This window comes from Capra hircus, chromosome 6, assembly GCF_001704415.2.
Source record: "Capra hircus breed San Clemente chromosome 6, ASM170441v1, whole genome shotgun sequence".
Taxonomy (NCBI): Eukaryota; Metazoa; Chordata; class Mammalia; order Artiodactyla; family Bovidae; genus Capra; species Capra hircus.
Window position 1 is genome coordinate 63,888,629 of NC_030813.1, and position 27,364 is coordinate 63,915,992.

General features: G+C 33.9%; 1 protein-coding gene across 2 annotated transcripts in view; it reads right to left on the bottom strand.

Moving 5' to 3' along the window:
• GNPDA2 (glucosamine-6-phosphate deaminase 2) overlaps positions 1 to 27,364 on the bottom strand; it is a 28,050-nt gene continuing 686 nt past the window's right edge. Inside the window, exons 2-8 of one of the 2 annotated variants that reach the window (XM_018049417.1) lie at positions 27,103 to 27,318; positions 24,767 to 24,925; positions 20,352 to 20,453; positions 18,658 to 18,840; positions 12,445 to 12,629; positions 6,823 to 6,997; positions 840 to 1,001 (exon numbers count right to left, since the gene is read on the bottom strand). In XM_018049417.1, the coding sequence (XP_017904906.1) occupies positions 940 to 1,001; positions 6,823 to 6,997; positions 12,445 to 12,629; positions 18,658 to 18,840; positions 20,352 to 20,453; positions 24,767 to 24,890 (831 nt within the window). In that variant the 5' untranslated portion in view covers positions 24,891 to 24,925; positions 27,103 to 27,318 and the 3' untranslated portion in view covers positions 840 to 939. Of the gene's footprint in view, positions 1,002 to 6,822; positions 6,998 to 12,444; positions 12,630 to 18,657; positions 18,841 to 20,351; positions 20,454 to 24,766; positions 24,926 to 27,102; positions 27,319 to 27,364 lie in introns of both variants that reach the window. The other variant, XM_005681567.3, reaches the window with a different exon arrangement.

Here is a 27,364-nt window from a genome sequence, read left to right on the forward strand (position 1 = left end):
TTTGTTTATTACAAGCTTTATTTGAGTTAAAGATAGAAAACAATATACTTTTATTTGCAATTTAATGATGCAAATTGTTATGCAATCTAAAATAGTTTACAGTAATTCCTTTTATATTTCATCATATCCTTTTATATAGTATATATATGTAAGGAATAAAGCTAATCGTTTAAGAGTTTTAATAATTTTCCTTAAAAAAAATTTCCTTCAGTGTGTTTCTAGGTATAAAGCTCATAATTGCCAAAATACGTATATTAAGTGCATGAACCCAAGTCATTAAATAAAACTAAGGTCACATTTGTAAAAAGAGAAAAAAAAGTGCTAAAGACGACGGTGCACAAAAAACATGCACTTAATACATACTTTCCATAAACTGTAGTTGTAGGCACTGCCATCTCTTCAGATTTTCTGTACCAACAATATCTAACAGGACTTTTGATGTCCAGATGCTACTGCAGAAAGATGACCAAGGCAACCACGTGCAGAAAGCTTGTATGTAATGCAGAGAAAACAAAGATAGCATTCGGAAGTAAAGGCTTGCAATGACAGTTGTATGATACCTGAAAGGCTTGGAGTGTCGTCCTGTTATTAAAAAGTTAAAGTTTAATAATGCCACTGGAGTCATATGAATGATACTTGATGTACAGAAGTCACCTTTAAAATGATTTAAAAATTGTAAATAGGCAGACATTTCTGTGGTGTTACATTGACAGTGTGGCTTCTGTAACAAGTAGCTGATCGGTTGAGAGCCAATGATTTCTCCTAAACCCTAGTATAAAATGGACACATTGTAAATATGGAATGTTTAATATAGATATTAGACTTCAAAAATGACAATATTCAAAAATCCCCCAAGTTTTAATCATATTGCATAGCTGAAAATTCATGTATGTATAAAAGTGTTCTGTTCATTCAAGCAGAATTTTGATCCAATCTCCTTCAATTTCCTTCTTTCATACTGTACAGTGGGTCCACAAGTTTATTGTGCACATGCATTAAACCTTAAAGAAAAAAAGCACATTTCTAGTTTTATTTTGAACTGTATCTCATTTACTTTAGAAAAAGAAAGATTTAATAAAATACAACGTATGTTAGCTCCCACCTAATACAAAATAGTTGCCATTTATTGGAAAGATGCAAACAAAAATGTTTTAGACTGTTTAGTTTTCCCTTCTCTAGAGGATCTTCTTGACCCAGGAATCGAACCTGGGTCTCCCATACTGTAGGCAGATTCTTTACTGTCTGAGACACCAGGGAAGCCCCCAGTACAAAATAGCTGTATTTATTGGAAAGATACAAATAGAAATGTTTTGGAATGTTCAAACTACCTAGCAAGTATCAATTTATGGTTATGAAATCGTAGATCTAGAATGGGGTACAGGTTCTTTGTAAGTAACCAAAAGTAAGAGCAGTTTTGGCTTTAGAATTTCAGTATGACAAAATAACAGATTTGAACACTAATTACATCTAAAGTCTATTGAGTTTGACTCTGAGAAGCTCAGAGTCAAACTCTAGTCACACTCTACTGAGGAGCTCAGAACTGTTGTTATGTTAGTTCTCCAATATATTACCCTATCCACTCATCTGGCAAATTATTTTTCACTATTTTTACATGGGTGTTTACAATAGGGGTTGATGACAAGTCACTCAGACAAGTTTACTAAAACAATGTAGAAGATAACCTATTAATTTCCAAGTAAATTTAAATTTCATCTTATAATTGGCATGCTTGTAAACTCTCCTTAATTATTAAAGCTTCTTGGGGAAATCTTCCAGTTACTCATGTCTTTGGGGAAGTAGATGATCCCAATTAATCAACTAAAGATTTTATTTGGAGGTCAGAGAAATCAGTTAAATTTACCACGCTGTTAAGAACATGGAGACTGGGGAAAGGGACTAATGTGGTTTTCTTAAGAAATGGAATTACTGGATTGAGGACACAGGGTACTTGCTAGTAAGAAAGTGTTCTTTATCAAAAGACTACAGAATCACTCTAAAATTCAAACTGTGAAGACCCATTTTTAAGAGCTAAGTAAAGGGACATGTAAAGAACATTAAGGTCCTACTACATGTAGTAGGAGAAAGATCAGGAGTGGAACAGTCCTGAGAGAATTATTCACTAGTGCAGTTGAATGAATGTTAATTACTCAACAGCTTACTTCAGTGTCTCATGAGCACCTCAGACTTGTTGACAAAGTCCAGATCCATTTTCCCCTTCTATACCATTTCTTTAAAAATATTAGTATATGGTATTATCTATCCTTTGCTGAGCTGCTAACGCCAGACAACTGAAATTCACAGGTGATGTTTTTTCTTTTAAACTCAGGAGCAAGACTGGTTGACATTCCTTTTAAAATACATCGCAAAGTAGCTGTATTTCTTCATCTCCACAGCTGGTTGAAGCCACTTTCCTCTCTAATTTTACGACCAGCTCGATACCCTACTTGCATACTTTTCCCTTGTCTAATTAAAGGAAAAAAACAACAAAAACTAGATTCTACCATTCCCCTACTTAAAATTCTCTTATTGCTATGGTCACTTAGAAAATAATTTAGATTTTAATCTATTGTCTTTGTTTATCCTTCTGATCTCATGTCCTTCCACTTTCCCCCTTTTATGTTACACTCAACCCTGGCTTTGTTGCTAATACCTCAGAAAGGCTAAACTTGGTCACAGTGCCCGGTCTTTGTATTTGCTGTCTCATTTAGCTGGGAATGCTCTTCTCCCTGAGCAAAGCATGATTTTTCTCCTTTAGGCTTACTGGGTCTCAACTTTAGAACAATTTGCCCTCAGAAAATAAACAGGTTCAGGACCTAACATTTACTGCTCTAAATTCTGGGTCTATAAAGATGATGGATACATGGTGGAAACTCAGTAAACATTTACTTGAAAAAAATCTGTGAAGGTTCAGTGAGATGGCTTCTGGGAAGCCTTTTTTTTAACATAAACAAAATGAATTTAGAACATATATTGTTAAAAAGGAGAAAGGGAGAGAGTGGAGACCAAGATTCCGTAACTCAAGGTCCTTAAGACTGAAAAGTATCAAGAGCAGTGGCAGAATGGCTAGACATGGAAGGATGCTTAATCATTAATGATAAATTTAGAATCTTGGAGGTAAGACTGGAGGGACTGAAGTTAAAGTGTTCCATGCAGCTGGAGAGAGAGAAGGGTCAAAAGGTTAAAGTGAGTAATGGGAAGAGTTTGACGACATTAAAGCAAGGAGCACAATTAACCCAAGAAATGAAAGAATTATGTATAAAAAGAACTAAACTAAGCAAAGGCACTTGATTGGTTCTGCCTCCACCTCAGGAATATGACAGCTATTTAGCTATCTGGCTTTATATATAAAACGAAGTAACCTCTGCTCAAAAGTTCAAAATAGAAAGCAAGGTACTTAGCATAGTGCATTAAAGTCCTATAATGATGTTTGGTTTCTATGTCTTAGATAATGTAATTTCTAATACTTGAATGTTTCTATAGTGACAGTTCCACAAGTTATTTAACCTTCCCTTCCATGCTTACCAGTGCTTTGAAGATAAAAAGCCTATGATAAAATCCATGAGAATGTGGACAAACCAACAAATACTTCATTTATTTGACTGTTTCATGCAAACTATCTCTGAAGCTAGATTTTAAATTACTTATTTACTGGCATGTGTTATTTGCTCAAAAAATGTTAATACATAAGAATATTTTTCTCAGGGCTAATAACTCCTCCAATATTCTTTTGAAAGGTCATGACATGTGAGCCCTCATTTGCCTTTTCACTAAATTTTTAAAGTATAAGCAAGCCCCATTTTAGCTTGTACTTTAAAAACAATATATTTTGTTTTCTATTCTACTAAGAGGAACTTTTTCTGCTACTGTGTTAGTTCATCCTTGCACCTGTGCTGTTGATTATGCCATTTTCTTGAAAGCTAAATGCTAGGCATCTTCAACAGCTCTCAGTCCCATCAGCTCAATTAAAGTTTTCTTAAAGTACTATATAAATATAAAAATCTCCTCCTTAATGTACCTTGGATTTCACAGTGAATGACATAATTTAGGTCTTAAACTGAAGTGGTATCAGTGTCACGTGTTTATCCATCTACCTGCCCAACTTCCTAGAATTTACCAAGTGTCTCCAATGTACTAGGTATCCTTTGAGATGCTGAACTAATGCAGTGAACCAAAACTAAAGTCCTACCTTTATGGAGCTACATTTTATTGATATTTTCTCAAATCACTTAATGAGCCAGTTTTTATGAAGAATGCCAACTACCTTCAGGCAGGGAAACTTAGACTTCTTTTGAGTAATACCACAGGAGACAATATATTTGAAGGCACTGTTTGAACTCATGTTTCCTGGCTGATGACATTAACTGGAAAATATAATTTACATTTCCCAAAAATGAACATTAAAGTAATTTTTTATACTGCAAAAGTTATCTGCTCATGAAAAAAATTTACCAGATAATTATCTCTAAATAGAACCAATCTTATTTAAAACAAGATTTAACTGAAAAGTTTACAAACAGTATGTAAAAAGCAGCAAAGTGGAGACTGGAGAGATCTGAGAGTTTAGAAGATACAGGTCTTCTAGAGTATCAGCTCTTAGAGGACCATTCTACTTGATATAATTCACCTACCATTTGCTTAAAGCTTTGACCATGGTAAGAATACATCAGAGCTTAGAAATGCACAATGTAAAACATCAAGATAAACATTACAAAGCCAACTCAAAGTTTTTTTAACTAAACACTAAGATAAAGCAACTTGTACATAAGATGACTTGTACATAAGCGAAAGCAACTTCCTATACAAGAATGTGATAAAAATAAATAACTGCCACTTAAATCATAAATAGAAATAAGTAAATTCTAATGAGAATGATGAAAATGTATAGACTTCTGACATGCTGCCTGAAGAAGAAAAGCTAAATATAGATTTTATGGTTTGGTTCAATCTGAACTCATTCAAGGTCTATCAAGCTATTGGAGTAGGGCTTAAAAAGGATAAAACAAAACAAAATGTTCACCATGATGATAATGTCTTGAAAATATATTACTTCAAGGACATAGCACATAGGTTTTATTTAAAAAAAAAAAAAAACTGGAATAAAACAAATTATTAAAATGTTTTCCTGTGATCTACTTATATCTTTCAAAAGATATATACTGAAATAAACTTCCATTTGCTAATGAATTTTATTGATTTAGATGTAGTTAAGATTTCTTTAGGAGCTAATAATTAGAACCCTTTAAGATTCCTGTTGACACTTTTAAAGGGATGGTAGAAGAAAGAATAATGGTATGAATGGTATTTGAAGAATTAAAGATAACTATGCGATTCGTTTCCTCCAGTATATCTAGCAATAATATAATAATGAGGACATGACAAATATATAAAATTACATTTATAACATGTATATATTTATGAAGTCAACCATTCTACCTTGTATCAAAATCCCTTACTGTAAAATGAGGTCTATATATAACCCAGAACAATATCTCAAATCCATTTTTCTCCATATTGAAGGAGGCATCCTGACAGAGGCTGATGTCCTGAATCTCTTCAGAAATATGTTCAGCTTCATAATTTGTAAGTGACTTAACATCCCTACTAAGCCTGTTAATTCACCTATAAATGGGATTATAAGAGTAGCCATGTCATAGAATTTTGAGAATTAAGTAAATCAGTAAGTATATTATGTTTAAAATAGTGCCTGGTAATATAAGTATTGGCTGTTATTATTTTCTGATAAAAACCAGACTGATCAGACAAATATAGGGGGTTTATCTGGGAATTACTTGTGCTAGAAAACGGCAATGTTAAATGAATCTCCTCTAAACTTGCATTAAAGTATGTGGATATTGAAGATTGCTTCTGTTAACTTTGTCAAGGAATCTAATAGTTGTGATGAAACCTGGACTACATGGAAATATATGGGTAAAATGCCATCAAGAGTTCTATCTCATTCATAACCCATAACTGAGCTATTCTCTGTTTTTACCTGTCAAATTACTAATTAAAATTTTCAGTTTAGTTTGGTATATTTGTGACTTGGTAAAAAGCTGGTAATTTAACTGATAAAAATATAAATGACTAAAAGTAATCCAAGTGTTTAACATAAGGGAAACATTTAAGTAAACTATGACATCATATAGCCATTAAAAATACTTTTGAAGAATATTTAGTAAAACAAGAAAATTCTCACAACAGGTTAAGTGCAAATACAAAGCTCTATATCTATGATCAAAATTTCATGTTAAAAATGAGACTATTTTCCCTGTTTGCCAAACTTCATTTGTACTACAGTCAAGATTTTTTGACATTCACATACTCCCACGAACCATGAGTTACTGATTTCCTTTAAGTTGAATTTTCAAGTTATTACTATATTTCATGAATATGAGATGCTGAAAAAGTATAAGACATGCTATTATTTTATGTACCACTAAGGAAAACTTGCTACCAAATAAACTATATGAAGTCAACTTTAAACATCCCAATTTCAAATTAGACAAATGTGAAAAAAGCAGTATCTTAGAGCTAATAAAATACAGTAACCTCTTTAACCTTGTCAAAGCAATGATATCCATGAAATACAAGTTTGGTTGGTTCAGTATATATTTTTTCTAATATATATTAAACACCTAGTTATTAGAGTAAAAAGATTAAAAATATATTTTCATTCATATATCACCAGTATACTAACTACATACTTTGTGAATTACTGACCTATATATATGACTAATTACATCATATTCAGTCACATTAAGTTTTAATTGTTATCTACAATGGAACATTTGCCCAGTCTACTTTTGAAACTTCAATGCTCACCTTTAAAGTATTTCACAGTTTTAACTCTTAATTCTAAAGTAGCATCTTCATCACATACAAAAATAGTTCGGGGATGCTGCTGGAAAGCTGAAACAGTCCACATGTGATTGACTCCTTCTTCTATTGCTTTGTAGAGAGCAAATGCCTTGTGTGCGCCTGTAATGAGGATCATTACCTGAAAAATCATGAACAATTCTTAAAACATGTTCAAATGACCTAGAAGCTCTATTTTTTAAAACAAAGAATTTAGCACCGATATTTTTCTGAGGATTGAAATAAAAATAAATAGCTCCATATTTCTTCATAGTCAAAGATATTTATTTCTACTCTTTAAGGTAATAGGCAAGCACAAAGTAAACAAAGTAAAACAGTATCCTGTAATGGAGTATTACTAAATATACCATAATGCCTATGATATTTAACATATATGATAGTGATGTGCAGAAGAGACCTGGGAGAATAAAGAAAAAGAAACAGGCTGTTTTGTAAAAGCAGAGTTATATAAGTTACATAACCAGGAATGATTTACCAAATTGCTCTAGTCCAGATATGTAATAGATATTACTTTGGAAAAGCAAAGGACTCTAAAACAATAGATATTTTAAAAGTAATCTAGAGTCTGAAGACTGTTCACTGAATAGGTTCTATATAAAGCTATTTTGGAACAAAACTAGATTGAAAGAAGGATTCAGAATCTACTTAAATATAGGAACTATCCTTTTTTTCTCTTAAGACTCATATGTGTTACATAATTGAGACCCATCCTTAGGTACAGAAAACCCAAGCCCTTGGTCGCAAATCCCTAATAGCCTATGAGATAATTCAAAGAACATGTACAAAAGTGAGTAAGTGTATAGATGTCTGAAAGAATCATTTCTTTAACATCTTTAGCAGTAACTCAATCCTATTTTACAAGTTAAAAGTTTATGAAATAAACCTTTAAACATTTTTTCTCATTACAGTTGTTAACTAAAAAATGAATGTTAAGGTGGTTTTAATTCTAAAATATCTATAACAATGTAAAAATTCTATATTTCGTATTTTATTGCCAGACCTTCTAAAACATGGAGGAAATTAAAGATTAATATACCAGATATTATTGTATTTCTTTTATCAAGCTTCACTACTTTCCATTTTGGAGCTATATCTTAAAAAATATCAAAGCCCAAAAATGCATTTACAATGTGTATGAATTGTACTGTTTTTATCGATACTTGTTCTTAAGTATAGAAATCTCAGTTCAGTGAAGAATTAATATGCCTATAATTAAAGGCATTTTTAAATTAAAAGTACCTATGATTAAAAGCTTTCTTTTAAACATTAACAATGCTTGATATAATAAGGTAAGCACAACACTGATTAGTGGCTTTATTAATTAGTTTTCCTTACTGGAAATTAAAGACACAGGAGTTAAAACAACAACAACAAAATATTCAAGTTCTTTGCTCTGTCTTCTATCCAGAATCTTTGGAATTAGAATCAGGGGCTCTTAGGTGACTATTATGCAATCTGGCATAAATCCTTATACTATCATTTGAAAAGTCTCTTTAAAGCAACTTTAACACCATTAAATGGGAATATGTAGTGATAATTGCATGATAGATATTTACTGAAATGGACATTAATTTATTTCAGGAGTTTTAAGATGATTTGGTGGTTTCAAAGTTAAACACTGAACTTAGCACTTTCTATGAATAATCTAACTCCTCAAAATAACAGCATGAGATAAATACTATTCTTATTTTCCTATTTTATAGATAAACTGAGGCACAGATATTCAGTACCTTGCTGAAGGTCTTGGTAAGGCTACTATATAAACAAGAGGTCTGATTCCAGCAACCACATCCTTAACAACTACAATAAGACGTATATAACCTTTAATTGAGAATTATGAAGACATATCTGGAGAATCAGGAATTGAAAAACATTGTTCTCATAATGTAATTTGATGTTGCTAATGTGACCATTTCTACTCTATCTGTTCCACTATTTTTCAAGGAATAAGAGAATAAATATGAACAAGATTTAAGAGTAGCTCCTGTCTGAAACCAAGTCTTTAAGGATAAGCAGAAAAGGGGGCATTTCAGACAATTATGGGTGGTCCATAAAAAGGTATAAATTTGGTAAGGCTGAATCATAGGGTAATGAATGGAAGTGGCTAAAAACTGACTGAAGTTTGATATATGAGCCTTTTCATGCCAAACAAAGGGGCTGGATATCATCTTGTAATGAAGTAGCAGGGAATCAGAGACACATTACATACACAAGTAATAACTAAATTATGTTTTTTTTTTAATGGGCTATAATATAGAGATCGGGATAGGTAAAGAAAGGAGATAGGCATAAAGTTTAGGATGGGTTTGCAATAATCCTCAAAAATAAAAACTGATACAGACCAGAAGTAAGGCAGTTCTGATGAGAGCTGGTCACTTATCTCTAAGTTAAATGGTGGAATGTCGTGACTGGTATGATGTGAAGAAGCCTAAATGACAAAAGTTTCAAGCTCAGATTATTTTCATGGAGAGTGCTGCTATTCACCAAGGCAGGCAAAGACAATTTTGGTAGAAAGATGAATTTTGAACAATTAAAGGAGTCACTTGAAAATATGAATTCTGCAGCTTCAGAAAAAGAACTGGCTAAAGATTGGTAGTTATCACTGTATTGAGGGCAGTTGATCTTTCTGGAATAGTACTAAATCTACTGAGAAGAGTAATGCAAAGTGAGACTGCTGTTGATGTGTTAATTAAACAAACAAAAACATGCACACAAAGAGGTCACAGAAGACTGCCCAAAAGTGTGCATACTGGATATACAGTGCTAGGATGAGAACCCAAGGCAGATGGAGGACTGAGAAAGAATGATCAGGAAGGAAGAATAGCAGTAGTTTTATGACAAGAAATAGGAACAGATGATGAAAAAGAGGCCCAGGAGGGTAAGACTTGTAAAAGGAGGATGGTTTTAACAGGTAAGAAATCATTGGTGACGTCTCATATTCAGTAAGTCAACAAAATAAAAAGTGGATTTTTAAGTTTTAATGGTCATCACAAAAATAAATATTCAAATTATTATATATAACAACTTTAAAGATGCTACAACAGTTAAAAACAATTCTGTGTCTTTTCTTTTGAAATTACCTTAAAAATGTAAGCATTATCTTTAAATATATCTCAGTAAAAATAAATTTTAATGCTTTGAGGGTAAATTTGGCTTTTGTCAAACAGCCAAAAGTTAGTAAAAATCAGATCTGATAGGTTAGGGAGATAGCCAAGCTGTGGATAGAACCAACCTGTCTAACATGAATTATGGGCAAAAATAACTCATTTAAACTGTTTCTAACAGTAACTGAATATATGTGACAGGCAGTGTACTGTATTAGATATACATAACCCAATAATGCTTGGAGATTATAAATTAGGAAAAGATATTAAACAACTAAACACACAAAAAAATTATAAACTGCAAAAAGTGCTATAAAGAGAAAGAACAGTACAATAAAACAGAATAAAAGACAGTAATTTTGATTATGAGGATTATGGTTAGAAGAGGGAGCTCTGAAAGCTGAAAAGTGAATGGTGTTATTTTAGCTAAGCAAGGACTAGAAAAAGTGTAACATTTCACAGTTAACATCAGTGTAAGGCCTCAAGCCAAGAAAGGAGTGAAAATTGCGGGCAGTGACCTGTGTGGTTCACGATCTAGTAGATAATTCCTAAGTCTTAAGAAATCTGTAATAACTTACAGGTGCCACTTCCAACATGTGTATGGAAGGTCCTCATTATCTGAGCTGCCCAAATGTGAAGATACTCACTGATGCACTGAAGACTTAATCTCCCAGTCAAACCTACTTTCCACTCAACAGACGCATCTGCCCCACACATGGATCCAAATTTTACATGTACTTGCAGTTATTGGAAATGACATTGAAGAATAACTCATATCAGAGTTAAAACTACTAGCAGATGAAAATCTGTATGCATTGAGCCCATTAAAATTGAAGATAAGCAAATCATTAAGTATAATCATGTGATACTTCTTTCAAAAGAATGTTATGAAAAATCTAGCAGCATTATTTACAATAGCCAAGACAACAGGAACAACCCAAGTGTGCAGCAGCAGAGGGTTGGTGTAAGAAGATGTGGCTTGAGTGTACACACACAAATATTACTCAGCTATTAAAAAAAAAAAAAGAATTGGTGCCATTTGCAGTAACATGGATGAACCTAGAGAAGAATATCATACTAAGTGAAGTAAGTCATACAGAGAAAGACAAATATAGCATTCATATGTGGCACCTAAAAAATAATACAAGTGAATCTATATAAAACAGAAACAGATTCACAGACACAGAAAACAAATTTGTGGCTACCAAAGGGAAAGGGGGATAAATTAGAAATATGAAATTAAAAGACACAAACTGTAAAACAGCTAAGTAACAAGGACTTACTCTATATGGAAATGATCTGAAAAAAATATATAACTGAATCACTTTGCTGTTCACTGGAAACTAGTACAATATTGTAGGTCAACTATACTTCAATTAAAAAAGAATGATATAATGATAAAGCATGAAAGCCCTTAGGAAAATGATGAAGCCCTAGTAGTTTTGTCATAATTTTCTCTATAATCATGCCAGGAATAAATACTATGAAGTGAATGGTTTCATGTAATTTTGTTGGAAAACCTGAACAAAAGAAAAAAATCAAATGTCTGAAATAACTCTCTTCTAAGAATTAGCGTAAGAATTGCATTATAACTTAAATCTTGCTAAGTGTAAGAATCTTTTTCCATAACTTTGAGTTTTGTATTTTAGAACTAAGATTGCTCTGAATTATTTTCAATTTATTTACTATGAAAAAGGTCTTTTTCATAAACCAATTATTATTTTCACATGAAAAACTCTTACATTCTGAATGACAGTTCTGTTTATGTAATCAAGCCTAGATGTATTTATATCAAGATCAGTTACTTATTCACCATACATCGTCTACACTCTTTCCCCTGAACCTATCCTATCCTGCTGCTAAGGGATGGAGTTTTGGGGTTTCCATATAATTTAACTACTTATAACCATGAGCTGACTATAATTTGGTCTGTTACAGGGCAGGAAATAAAAGATGAATTAAGAACTAAAAAATCTAAGAGTCTGCTGTTCAGAACTCTTACCTTCTTAAACATACCAAATTTAGAACAGATCACATCTTAGAGGGGTTCTTTATCCACTGGAAACCAACTAAGCTATGCTTCTACAGTCAAGAAGCACATGACACTAAATTACCTTCAGCCTCCAAAAGCAGTTTAATGTTAATTAGAACTGCATCTTTGCTGTAACAAGTCCTTTCCCAAAACTATATATAAGTGTGATGTTAGGACCTCAAATTGTGAAACAGGAAGAGGCAAGTGAAGCAGTACCTCAAAAGAGGTGGTGCCTGATTTTTAATTTCCAGCTCCAAAGACTTAATTTACTTGAATTCTAAACATGGCAATGAGCCTGACAGCAATTACTGAAAGCTAGACAACAATTTATATTGCAATTATGATTAAATCAAAACCATTTATTTGACACTATAATTTCTCCAAAATCTACAAACATCAAAGGAAAAACATCGAAGAACATTTAATTCTTACTTCTCTAGCATCCATCACTGTCCCCACACCAACTGTTAGAGCCATAGTTGGCACTTTTGATAAATCTCCGTCAAAATATTTAGCATTTGCCAAAATGGTGTCCATTGCTAGAGTCTTTAATCTTGTCCTTGATACTAAACTGGATCCTGGCTCATTGAAAGCAATATGACCATCTGGACCAATTCCTTTCAAAAGAAATACATACATACACACATATACACATAATTAAATAAGGTTTCTCACATAAAGTAAATAAGTTTTCTCCAACTTAAACATGATTTTAAGACCAAAGAAATAGTCATAAACACACTTACCTTGTTTTATCTGACAGCTGAATTTCTAATGCTACAGTAAGATATTTGTTCCTATATTTGATTCAACAAGTATTTCAATGTTTTCCATATGCTTAGCATTGAGCTAGCATGATTCTAATAGCAGCAAAATTAAGTATCACTTTATATTAGGATAATACTTTATAGTGTATAAAGCATTTTTCACATGCATCATCTCAACATCAGACATATTTAACAATCTTGTAATACAGTCAGATTAGGCATATCTATTTACCTCATCTCCCCCACCTATTTTTTAAACTCAAAGGAAACTCTGATGCTCAAGAATAAAATATGACTTATTCAAGGTAATAATTTAGTCAATAACTAAGACAAAATTCAGTCTAAATCTTCTGATTCCTAACCTAGCAGTCTTTATAGTCACAGTTTAACTTGCTTGCTTCTTAGTCTAGATAGGGCAGTTAACTACTGGACCTCTCTGTAGTACAGCTTCCTCACTTATAAAAATGTCTACACTGGACAAGTTATTATCTAAGGCAATAGTTTTCTTCAAACTTTTTTTAAATGTAACCTATAGCAAGAAATACACTTGACATTGCAATCTAGTACACATATAAATACAATTAAGAACCGCATGAAATAATACTTACTAGGAGTCATTCAAGCTACTTTTGATTCCATTCCATTTCATTTCATTTACAAAAGGGAAATGCTGAATGTGACTGACCATACTGATTTCATAAGCTAATAATGTGTGACAACCACAATTTGAAAACACTACTTTGAGGAGATCTACTACCAGCTCTAATACTCAAGACTGTCTCTAAAATATAGGTAAGAATATGACATTTCTTATTTGAAGGAAATTGGAAGTAAATCTTTTTATAAAATCAAGAATCTTCCTGTGTAGTTATTACTAAATCAAGTTTTACATACATGGACCCTACTTACTAGTCAGATTGCTGGCAACTTCAATCAAAAAATAAACCCACAAGTTCTCCAGGTCAAAATATCTGTCATACTTATATTCTGCATATTTAATGATACATAGGTATATCTTATTGATTCTTAATACATAATTCTAAAAACTTCCCCAGGCTACAACAGGTAAAATATGACAAAGAGTAACCTGGTTTTGAAGGAAGAAAGAAACGAAAACCTTAGGAAGCAGGTATCAATTTATTTAGTTGCTAAGTCATGTCCAGATCTTTGCAACCCCATGGACTGCAAAAAGCCAGGATCTTCTCTCTGTGGGATTTCCCAGGCAAGAATACTGGAGAGGGTTGCCAATTCCTTCTCCAGGGGATCTTCCCAATCCAGGGATGGAACCCACATCTCCTGCATTGGCAGGTAGGTTTTTTACTACTGAACTACCAGGGAAGCCCAAGATATGAACTACCAAAGCACAATGTATGCTAAGTTGCTTCAGTTGTATCCGACTGTTTGCAAACCCATAGACTGTAGCCTGCCAGGCTTCTCTGTCCATGGGATTCTCCAGGCAAGAATACTGGAGTGGTTTGCCATTTCCTCCTGCAGGGGATCTTCCCGACCCAGGGATCGAACCTGGACCTCTTATGTCTCCTGCATTGGCAGGAAGGTGCTTTACCACTAGCACCAGCTGTGAAGCCCTTAATCTAAGGAAATCTTTAATAATACAGGATTAACTTTTAATCTAGTACACAAAGCCCAGACCTATATGTGGTTAATATGCATGCTTTGTTTCCACTGTTAAGTATGTATGTACTTGGGAATTTTAAACCATAGATATGTCTCTCTCTAGATTTGTAAAATGGTTCTGCCTCTCCTCTTCAGTATAAATCTGCCCAGATACTTTTATTTATTTTTCTCTATAGAGGAAAGGATAGAAACAGGAAAACAAAGAGTTCTAGAAAAAAACAGGAAGTCCTCCAAGATCAATTCTAGTGGTCTCACTGGTGATTTGAGTCATACAGGAGTGTACAGCAAAGCTGAAGTTAACTACAAAGGCTCCTGAGGGAGAGGGGTCAATACATTCCCTTACTGACCATGAGTAATTACCAAAAATTGAACTTCCGGATATAAAACTGTATTTTTTAAATGTTTAGATTTTTTTTAAAAAAGCTTTATCAAATTTTCTTTAAAATAATCATCAACTCTAAAAACCATGCTTAATTTTTATTCAATCTTTGAGTCTATACTAAGATATCAACACCCTTATGAAACATCCCTAAAACCTCTGAGTCCGGGTTGTGTGTCTTCCCTGTGTCTATAGTTCTGTGGGCTAGAAGGTAAACTTCATGAAAGTAAAGACTTTTTTTTCAGTACTATATCCTGATAGAACACATGACACATAGGAGGCCCTCAATAAAACAGATGAATAAATGAAAGGAGGTTGGTATTCTTTGGTATGTTCAGTATAGATTTTCCTCCTCCTTCCCTGCTCTGATCCCCTTACAACAGGGCCTAGATCAATTGTAACACCCTATATCTCATCTCTTTTAGGCAGAACTGTTGTGGTCTAGAGATAAGTACTTGTGCTAAGCTGAAACAATCAGAATTTCTCTCTAGAAATCTGAAATTTGACCAAGGGATACAAAAAGAAAGAAGTCATCTAGAGCTGAGGCATTTGATGATAACACTACAGGAAAGGCTCAGGTGAGTCCCTGCTTCAGTGATCTGAAGCTCGTGGTTCTTGTTCTTCTAAAGACGTATTTTTTTCAACTCTAATATCATTTCTGTGAATTACTCCATAATCATCCCAATAAATTCACTTTTGGTCCCATTAGTAGATTACAGTTACTTCCAAATCAAAGAATCTAATCATGTAACTGAAGTAGAGGGTTACAGTCTTCCCTTGTCTTTTATTTTGACCTTTTAAATACAAATTATCTTAAGATCATTTTAAAGTTAATAATGCATTTAGAATCTATTTGTAGATTTCCATGTTTGTGTATTTTATTGTTGGATCAGAAATTGCATGATATTCCTTATTCTTTCTCCCAACACTCTCTCATCAGAGGAAGAATTTCTGGCAATGTATTTCCTCCTTTCTCCTATCTATAGAGGGATAGGAACTCTTGCTCCGTTTCCTAGGAGTGAGCAATGGCGGGCTACTCTGGAGCTCTTCTCTGGTCTTACTATTTCCAATTCAGAGGGGGGAAGTAGGCAACACCATTCTAGCCTCAAGCCCAACCTGCCATCTCTAATTCAACTTTACCTTCAATAAGGCTGATATTTTGATCCCATTTGGCTCAGTTCTTAGTGTTTTTATTAACCAAACCCTGGAACAAAAGAAGGGTAAGTGGTAAGACCCAGATACCAAGCCTCATCTTGAAAATCCAATGATAACAACCTAGATCAACAAAGGCAAAGAATCAAATGAGATTCTTTCATGAGACACATCCAATAATGGGGTATTCCAAACAGGGAAAAGTCCAAAGAACATGTGATAAGCCAACCCTTCATTCTCTACATACTGTTATACGTCCCTTGGATGATAAATATGAACTGTCAGACCCTGGATTGGCCCATGACTACAGTGAAGGTGTTAATGGAAGAGGAAAGGAAATCTTAGATTTGTTTTTTTTTTTTTTTTTGCAAGGGGAGAACTACGGGAAGTTTAAGACAAAAACTGTTTAAAAAACAAAATACTGTCACTTTTAGTAGTAAGAGTCATTAATAAACATAAATAATTATGATTATGTGCTATTAGTTTCAAAGGGAGAACTAAGGTGGGTTATTTGAGGAAATGCACCAAAAAATTTAGCTAAAAAGAAACAAGAAGTGACTTAAAGCTATGAGGAAAAAAGAAAGTTCTCCTAGAAGTATCTGAAAAGCAAGACTAAACATTAAACATTACATTAAGCTAAAATATTTTCTGGAAAGTAGGCAAAGGGAAAAAATGGAGTTAAAGAGTTCTTATCAAGTCTTCCCCCCCAGTAAATTCTATTTCCTGGCATTAAGATCCTAAAGGATTTGTCACAAGAAGCCTTATGTAAGATCAATAAATTAACAGGAAAAAATAAGCCCTCCATTAAAGTAAAAAAAAATACTATTTATGTTATCCATGTAGTCATTTTTTAATACTTAAGTTTTAATAACTGCTATATCTTTTTGTGTAATGGTATGAGTGAAAAGTTGCTCAGTCATGTCTGACTCTTTGTGAGCCCATGGACTATACAGTCCACGGAATTCTCCAGGCCAGAATACTGGAGTGGGTAGCTGTTCTCTTCTCATATAATGGTAAATGAGTGAAAATGCTTCTTGACATAACTGAACAAGATAGGTATATTGTTTTACAGTAATTTTACCTTATTTTGGTATAGAGTTTATAAAATCTAAAGAATACATCAGTAGTGCACACAAACATTTCAAATGTCTACTGCCTTGCCTTGGTATTGGTAGGTTCAAATGACAATTATCCCAGAATTGAGCCATATGGACAAAACTAGAATGCAAATATTTTCCAGGAATACTGAAGTAATATTAGTAAGTTTTATTTAAAACATAGATATTTTCTATTTTGAAAAGTAAGAGTCTAACTTGAATTCTTGCTCAAATAAAAACCATCCCCTATATTTAAGGCAGTAATTGATATTAGTTCTGCTGGGTAGACAACAATTTCTTCAAAGAGAAAAACTTCATTCTTGCCAGATAGCCCTAGAGGTAAATCAGTAAAACAGCAGGACATTCAATACATTAAGAAAAAATTACTTTACAAACTATACCTCAGAGACAAAGAGTAGAGTAACACTTAATGGAATGCCAACTATATACCAAGCACTTCACTAGGCATTTTACACATTATAAAATGGTTAATTCTCATCAATTTTGAAATGGTTAATATTAATCCTATTTTACAAAGGATGAATTATACTTAATTAGTATACTGAACTAAGTTACTGAAGTCAATAAATTTCCCAAGATCTTACAGATAGTAGGTGGCCAAAACTGGATGCTAGTTTTTGTCTAACTATAAAATCCAATTTTCCTCAAAGGCAACCAAACACCCCAAAAATACCTGACCACCTCAACCATAAGTTAACCTCAATACAGGTCTAATTCATACAATTTTGAGCATCTTCTAATAAATTATAAGACATATCTAGATCTAACAGATATGTCTACCTCTAGATATCCAGTGTTAATTTAGAGCTTTTAGTATGTTTAGGTGAATACTAAAGAATCTGGCAAAAAAACAATTTTGGTTTCAGTTTACATAATGTTGTACTATTCAGATGCTTCACTGTGATGACAGAAAATTATATTGTCATTACAAAGGTAGAGACTCTTTTACCTTTCTTCAATGCTAGATCAGGAAGACACAATATACACACACAATATACATGGGTGTGTGTGCAAATGTGTACATAGAAATTTTAAGTGGAACTTAATTAAACATTTATTTAGATCTTATTAAGACAATTATAAAGCTCAATTCATACTAGCTAAAGGCTGATGATAAAATCTGACATTCTTGACACATTTCTTGGTGAAATGAAGCAATTTAATGGTCAGTAGAAACATGTTAAAATCCACCTGTACCATATGCAAACTTTTAGAGGTTTAATGCTGTAATTTGATAAGAAACCTGGGTTGGATTTTTAAAGAAACAGTAAAAGAATAAGAGTATCATTTAGGAAAAGAAACACATCACTCCTTTTCTAAGATGTGGTAAAGTGTCAGTTCTAAAGAGGTAATTATAAGACTTCAGCAGGGATTAGGAGCTATTTCTCAAGCCACAATTTAAACAGTTCCCCCCTGCAACATTAAGATTATTTTTTGATGAATATAAAGTAAAACAGAAATAAATAGCTAAATAAATGGGTATTACAGGCAGTCACAGATGTTCTTTACATTACACAAAGGTAAGTTTTTTTTTTAATTTAAAGCACCTAATCCAAGTTCTAACAAATGACTAATGACAAAATGTTTTACGTACCTCCGACAAAAAGATCAATTCCTCCAGCTTCTTTTATTTTCTTTTCAAATGCATCACATTCTGCTTGCAAATCTGTAGCATTCCCATCAAGGATATGAGCATTATTAGGATCTATATCAATATGCTTAAAAAAGTTATTCCACATATAAGAATGGTAGCTTTCAGGATGATTTCTGGGAAGTCCTAAACACAAAGTTAATGAATAAAAATATAACTATTTTCAGAAATAAATCTAAAGTTGACTTTTCTGATTAAGCCACAAATACTATTTATATATTCTATGCCATATTCAATTTAAAAGCATTTTTATATGGAATAAATGCATATTATGTCAGGCATTATTTTAACCACTGTAAATGTATTAACTCAATCAATGTGTACAACAGCTGTGGAAATACTAGTATCAATCTCACTTTATAGATGAACAGAAGCACTGAAAAGCTAAGGCACTCTCCTAGGGTCAGGGAGCTCATGGAGGGGCTGGAACACAGAAGTCTAGTTCATGTGCATTTAATCACTATATTCAACTTCTCAAATACAAAATTTAACTAGTAAGACTGATTTATGTCTTAAATTCAATATAAATTAAGTGGCTGCTGCTGCTAAGTCGCTGTCGTCGTGTCCGACTCTGCGATCCCATAGATGGCAGTCCATTAGGTTCCTCTGTCCCTGGGATTCTCCAGGCAAGAATGCTGGAGTGGGTTGCCATTTCCTTCTCCAATGCATACATGCATGCTAAGTTGCTTCAGTCATGTCCGACTCTATGTGATACTACCGACAGCAGCCCACCAGGCTCCTATGTCCACAGGATTCTCCAGGCAAGAATACTGGAGTGACTTGCCATTTCCTTCTCCAAATTAAGTGGTTACACAACTGAATCTTTGTCCATTTTCCTCTTCTTTTATTTCTGTTTGCCTGCAAGGTATACTTAACTATGACAGTTCTTTGGCAATCAAGCTACTGTTAAAAATAAACACCTATAAAATGTAAATGTTAACACAGAGTTCGTATGTTTCCAGTTCAGCAAGTTGTGCTTAGTTGCTCAGTCATGTCTGACTTTTTGTGACCCCATGAACTATAGCCCACCAGGCTCCTTCTCTGTGGGATTCTTCAGGCAAGAATACTGGAGTGGGTTGCTATTTCCTTCTCCAGGGGATCTTCCCAACACAGGGATCGAACCATCATCTCGTGTGTCTCCTGTACTGCTGGCAGACTGTTTACCCGCTGAGCCATCAAGGAAGCACAAGCAAGTTAACAATCAATAAATTATAAAAGCTTCAAGGCTACAAATATAAATAGCCTTATATTTGAAAAAATTTTACTAATTACTTTACATACATATTCATTACTTTATCCCCACACTGGTTTTAACTTTGTTTTGAGGGAAAAAGAAAAAGAATGAGAAATGTCAATGAATTGGCTCAAAGTTGACGGAGCTAGGACTGGTAAGTAGCAGCTGAAGACGAGGGCAGAGCTTCTAATTTCCAGTCCCACGGTCCTTCCACTGTGTCATGCTGTCATTACATAAATACAGACATTTTTACATAAGCTTCCAACCCCACTACAAGGTGATACATTACACTCTAGAAATATATTCATTCAAAACAATTTTAAATAGTATGTTAATATTCTCAAAATAAATTCAATTTAAAATATAACATGTCCAAACAATACATTCAAACAATATAGCTTACCTACATATTCATCCATGTTAAAGGTCTTCACGTATTTAAAAGAAAGGTCTCCATTCTTGTGATATTCTATGAGTTTTTTATAACATCCTAAAGGTGTACTCCCTAAAACAGATAAAGATTCCATTTTTCTAACAGTCTAATTTTAAAAAAAGTGTATATTAACTTTATTCTCATCTTAGTTAATAGTATTTTATACATATTAGGCAAATGATTTGAATTTGAATACATATTCAATTAATGAATATATGTTGAACTACTCTCTTTACAAGATACCCTAAAATTTTAGGAAATCAGAATTTACTGAATAAAGCTGAGAACCTGTCAGCTTAAATTACAGCTTGGAAAATTCTTATATTGTTGGCTATCTGGAATTAATGGTGTATATTCCAAGAGCAGAAACTTCTAGAAAGCACACATTTGAATTCAAAGAAAAATAAACATCCCACTGATACAGAAAAAATCTTTATCTAGGGAGGGATTTGTAGCACAAACGATATGTAAATAGGTCAAGTGTTGACCATTTAATGAAATCAAAGGGGAAACCTGAGCTGAGTTTAAATATTGCCTCTACTTTCAAAATAGAAAGTGGCAAGGATTGAGTGAGGAACCTTATCCTTTGTTAACTGGAATTCCTGCTTCTCATTTTGTGTTACTGTCAACAAATATCAGCTAAAATGTATAAAGTAAAATGGTTTCTAGGAAATGGGATCTTGGCTTTGGATACTTCATCTGAGCTCTTAATGTTATTGTTTTATAAATGTGATTCTTTCATATGTTTTACAAAATTAAGATCTGACCGACAAGAGCTCCATGAAATGACACAATAAACATAAGTGAATTCAGCACCTTGCGGATGTTTTTCAAAATTGCTTCATTTTTTAAACTACAAATTCAAAGACTAAATTGACTGCATTCTTATAACATTCTTACAACAAACAACCTGGCCCACACAATCCTGGTCACAGTACTGGATTTTTAAGCCACCTACCATCACAAAATAAAACACAGACACATAAAGTTTCTATTCAAGAAGCAGGGAGAAGTATGGCAGAACTGAACAGCATCTGGCAAAACAAAACAACCAACCAAAAAACAACAACCACCACCACAAATACAGAAGAAATCTGGCGTAGTAAAAAAAACTGCCTCTCACTTAAGATGATAGGATAATAGAAGTAGCTAAATATCACACAGACAGGTTCAGAGAACAGAAGACTAATAGGTTTTCTTAAAGTTAAAACCACAAATTGTTTTAAATTGTCATTAATGATTTAAAATTTATGTTGTCAAACTTTCTAATTCCTTATCAAAGAACTACAGCCCACTAACATGAGACCAGGATAAAAGATGGACAAGTATACTTTTCTTTCTTCCTTTCTAGGAACATAACAAATTTCCTGCATCTATCTTTTGATGTCAAGAGAAGAGTTATAGGACTCCCTCCATAATTTAAGAGCATATGAAGAAAAATGTAAGAAGCTGTCACAATAGTGATGACAAAAATACATTCATTTTCTACTTTTTAATCAAAGTGGCTGAATAGAAAAAAAACAATGAAAGATATTATACAGGGTAAACTGGCGAAATAAACTTGATTTTAATATATTTGCTTTGCAATACTCATTTACTAACATAATTATTTCAGTAAGTGTTTACTATGTTTCAGATAAAACAAAGATTAGGACTCTTTCTACCATAGAAGAACTCACAAGATATGGATAGACAAGTACTAAATAACCATAACAGAAGGGAAAATATTATAAAATAAACTATAAGAGATCTGGAGAAGCATAACAAATCAAAGGAGGAAAGACTACAGTCTTGGTTGTTGAAAGGAGGATCAAAAACGGCACTTCAATGGAGTCTTTGAAGAAGAGGTGAAATTCCCACAATCAAAGAACGGGGTAAGTCTTGACTGAAAATAGAAAAAAGATGGGGGAGAAGGTTCAGAGATGACATCTGTATGCCTACCATGTGCTAGATGCTGCGCTGGTGTTTCCTATGTGAGCTAATGTAAGTCTCACAAGTCTGGGAAACTGGCATCATGTTTCCCATTTTGAAAGTGAAAGAACTGAGTCAAAAAAATTAAGGAATGTGTGAAATATCACACACATGGTAGTGAAGTCAGAGATTTAAGAGATTCTGCCTGGTTCTGGAGCTCACAAAGTTTTTATTATACAGCACATTAGCAACACTAGTGAAAGGGAAGCCAGCAAGACAGGCCTGTTCTTGCAACTACAAGCAGTCTAACTTGCCTACCATGATTCAGTGTAAGGGAATGGTGGGAGTTAAATCTGGGAGGCAGCTCAGGCCCATAGCATGCAGGCCCTTAAATGTTATGCTTGTCAACATCACTTCAATAAATACGTATTGAAGAGATATTCCCCAGGACTGTGCTTGACTGTACTTGTACGGGTGTGCATGCACAGTTGTGTCCGACTCTGTGACCCCATGGGTTGTAGCCTGCCAGGCTGCTCTGTCCATGGCATTTTCCAGGCAAGAATACTGGAGTGGGCTGCCATTTCCTCTTCCAGGGGATCTTCTCCACCAAGGAATCAAATCCGAGTCTTCTGTGTCTCTTGCACTGGCAGACAGAGATTCTTTACCACTGTGCCACCTGGGAAGCCCCAGAATTGTGCTTGGTGCAGCATAATTATAATACAGCATGTTATTTACAATTACAGAAATGTATGTTCACATTTCAAAAGCACAGGAGTGAGGATGGGGCATGATTAACACCGTCAATGGTCAATGAAGAAGAAAAGAGAAAAATGTTAACAGAAGTTTTTCAGAGATCAACCCTTGGCAGGTGTATTACTAAGCAGTTATACTATCCAAAATAAAGCAAAAGGGTTGTATATTTAAATACACACAAAAAATGTTTAGCATTGCTAGTGTTTATGATTCTGAAGTCTTTCTGTCCCCACACTCAAATTACTGTTTATTGCTTCACAATTAACACAGAGTGATTGAGGCAGCTAGTCTGAGCATGGCCTAGGTTCATACAAGGCAAACTGATACAGAGGTCTTGTTTAATCACTGCAGCTCACATATCAAAACTGTGGGTGTTAAAGGGCCCACTTCCAGTGTACAAAATTAAAAAAAAAAAATCGCTCTTTGCCATTCTCACCAAGAACTACTTCCATGGACCAAAAAAACAAAACAATAAACAAAAATAACAACTTGGTGAGTCAGAGTACCTTTCATGGAAATTATGCAAGTGAAAAAAATTATGATTGTAGCTTTTATGGGTTGACATGTATGGGGGAAGGAGAAAAAGGAGAAAATACTGTTTAAATAAAACACATTTATGAGAATCTTAAAGTTATATAGTGTTTACAGTATATAAAGGACTTGCTCTCATATGAGCTGCAAAACAACTTTCTAAGCTATTAATTTCCTTACTTTCATTAGGTAAGGAAAACAAAAATCAGGGTGTAGAATAAATGCCCTGCAGTCATCAAAACAATAACAGCTCTCATCCCAGAACCAATACTCTTTTCTACGGAAGTCAAAACATCAAATAAAAGTACCATGGTATCAGTGACACTTGGTTATTTTTAAAGAAAAAACCTTAACAGAGAACTAAATCCAGCAAAATAAATAATTAATGCTTATGTTCCTTCTGTCATGAACACATCAGTCTTCACTTTTTCACTTATAGTATTTATAAAATAGAAAGAAAATAATCACAGAAATAGCAAAGAGCTAATAAGATGATATGGAGAAGGAAATGGCAATCCATTCCAGTACTCCTGCCTGGAAAATTCCACGGATGGGGGAGCCTGGTAGGCTACAGTCCACGGGGTCGCAAAGAGTCAGACACGACTGAGGGACTTCACTTTCTTTCTTCCATAGTTCCCTTTTGGAGAAGGAAATGGCAACCCACTCCAGTGTCCCTGCCTGGAGAATCCCATGAACAGAGGGGCCTGGTGGGCTACAGTCTATGGGGTTGCAACGGACATGACTAAGCAACTAACATACACACACACACACAATAAGATGATACGAGGTAAAATTAAGAGGCAATAGGACATACTTTAAGTACCTCTTAATGATCAATGAGAAAGCTAATCTCCCAAGAAATTTCTTGAATCGTGAAAGCAACCCCTCTAAATACAAACAAAAAACTACTAGGAAAAAGGGACAAAAAAATATCGTGACCCTTACTTGAGCTATATTTCTGTATTTCCTTTTGCATTCTGGAGTGGTAGATGAGTCAGAATTTTAACCAAGAAAATAGTAATGGAATTTAGATATACTAGATATGGAGAATCTATATCTATATATTTGACTTTATATGCTAATATGTTAAATCAGTGATATGACAAGAAATAAAAAGGAAACATTCTACCAAGGAAAATCCTTCAATCTCAGAACCTTGAGTATCTAACATGGAAAAAATGGTATATTACCTGTTGGCAAACCCAGTGTAAAATATCTGTCTTGTCCAGGTCTGAACTGAATGATCCGATTACAGATATATTTGGCTGCCCATTCACTAGCCAAGTCATAGTTATCAAGAATTACAAGCCTCATTATGGTGACGCACAGCTTCCAGGACAACTTCAAACCTGAGAAAATTTCATTGTAGAGCACTTTAAGTAATTAGCAGATAGTCAAACAGAAGCATAATACACTGATGGTTTTAAAAAGGATATTACTTAAGAAAGACATGCATGTATACAAATACAATCTGTACTTTTAAAATAGCAGTAATAGCTGCTCTCTACTGAACAGACTTCAGGTGCTGGGCAGTGGGCTAAGTCAATTAAGTATAAATATTAATCCTTACGACAAGCTTCTAAGGTAAATACAATGTCCAGTTTCAGATGAGCAAAGGGACTGACACAATTTAAGTTCACATACTTGTTAAGTGACAAAGTCAAATTTTTTATCAAGGTAAATTTACTATAAAGACATCACACTGCAGTCTCCACAGGGACACTATATAAAGCAACATAAAACAGATCTAAAGGCAAACAAAGCAGCACTCATTTATTGATTGCAAGTTGATGGCAGTAATGATTACTCAGCACCTTATGCGCTACTTACTAAAATCCAGGACTCTCCCTATGAATGATTAATACCAAACCTCTCTTCTGGTAAATAATGTTTTTATAAAAGTAACACCTGCACTTTAAAACATTTCAATCAATACAGAAAGGTACAAAGAATTTGAAAAAAAAAAAAAAAAAAGACCCAAATCCTGCCGCCTCAAAATAAAGTTCATTACTATTAGGTATACATCATTCCATACATCTATATAATGCACATATACAAATGGGATGTATAGAAATTTCTAACCATGGTATCATATTAGACATTCTATTTTTAACAAAAAGCACTTAATTTTCTGCCTTCAACAGAAGCAAAACAAAATAAAGTTAACTAAAAACACTGCAGGTCTCCAGGCAAAATAATTCTTCACAAAAAGCAATTTCAGTTCCTAGAAGAATATTATAAGGTTAAGAAAAAATACATACAAATATTAAGAGAGAGGAGTCACTTTAAAACTGTATGATTCCATTTTGGACAATATGGCTTGACCTGCTACCATGAAATACGTGAAAATTTTTTTCTTCTAATTCTGCCCACCCCCTGATTTCTGTAAGATGTGTTATTTTTATATTGTCTAGATTTATAACATTTACACTGTGCTTTACAACCATAATTTCCAGATTTTAATTCTTAGTTTTGTATTTAAATGGATGTTACACCAATTCTTTCACAAACTGCTTCAGCAGTCCTGAATGCTGAATTCAAACTTTATATACAGTAGTAAATCAAATTCTTTACATTGGTGGGAATAGGAGGTCTTATAATAATGAATACACTGAATCTAAATATGTCCTTAGGAACATATGATTTAGAAATCTGGCGTAACAAAAACTTACAAGATCTAGAATTCTGGCACAGTAATGAGATAAACAACATTTACAAACAATAATTCACACAGTAAGTCCAACAAATGGACTTAATTCAGTCCAGGAAATGGACTTGGCCTCTATTTAAACTCATTAATAACCTAGTGGCAGAAACTACTTCAAAGTTACACCAAGGAATCAGAAACATTTCCAAGCTGTTTTCACCATCAAGAAATAAAATTATTTCTAATAAGAATATTCAGCAAAATGACTACTGATAAAAAGAGAAAAAAAAAACCTGTGAGAAGGAGGAAATGTCATGAGAGTTTTGGGGGCATGCTATTTCTTTTCTCAGTTCAACACACTTGTGAAGGAGGGCCTATTAAATACTAAGCACTCAGCTCTGTAGACACATAAATGACTAAGATGAAGATCCTACTATCAAAGGGCTCAGACTCACTTAATAGTCTCTGGTGTATTAAAAGAACTTATCATCCTCATTCTTCAGATATAGAAAACTGCACTCAGAAGTTTATTACTGAAGTTATAAAGCTATTAAGTGGTGGAGGGTCTATCTGACTGAAAGACACGTGCTCTGCAAAAGTGTCTTATAAGGAAGAATCACTTAGGATCCCTGTTAGAAAGATTCCCAGGACCTGTCCCTGGACATAGTGTTGCAAAAGATCTGGAACGGGATCCAGGGAATCTGCACTTACACAAATATCACAGGTGATTCTCACAATCAGGATAAATTTGGAAAAGAACATCATACACGATGACTTCATTGTACAGAGGTTCAAGTAAGCCCTTCAGACCAAGTACATTGTTTCCTTAAACTCTTCCGTGTGCCCAGAGTTCACTTCCAAAAGTCCCAAATGAATCACCTGAGAAAAGTTGAATGTTTTTGCCACATGTGTTCAGATTTTTAAATGTGTCTTTTCCCAGTTTTCGCCAATCCTCAGAGATCCAAACGGATGCGGTCCTCCACCATCCTCTAGCATCTTGACTCTACAGCACTCAGAAAATGACACAGCAACACCTCTGTCCTCATCTTTCTCAGGTGCTGATTCACTTTGGGTGTGCATCCCTTCGACAAAGAGCTGACAAACACAAACCTCAGAACTTTAAAGCTAGGTGGGAACGCCT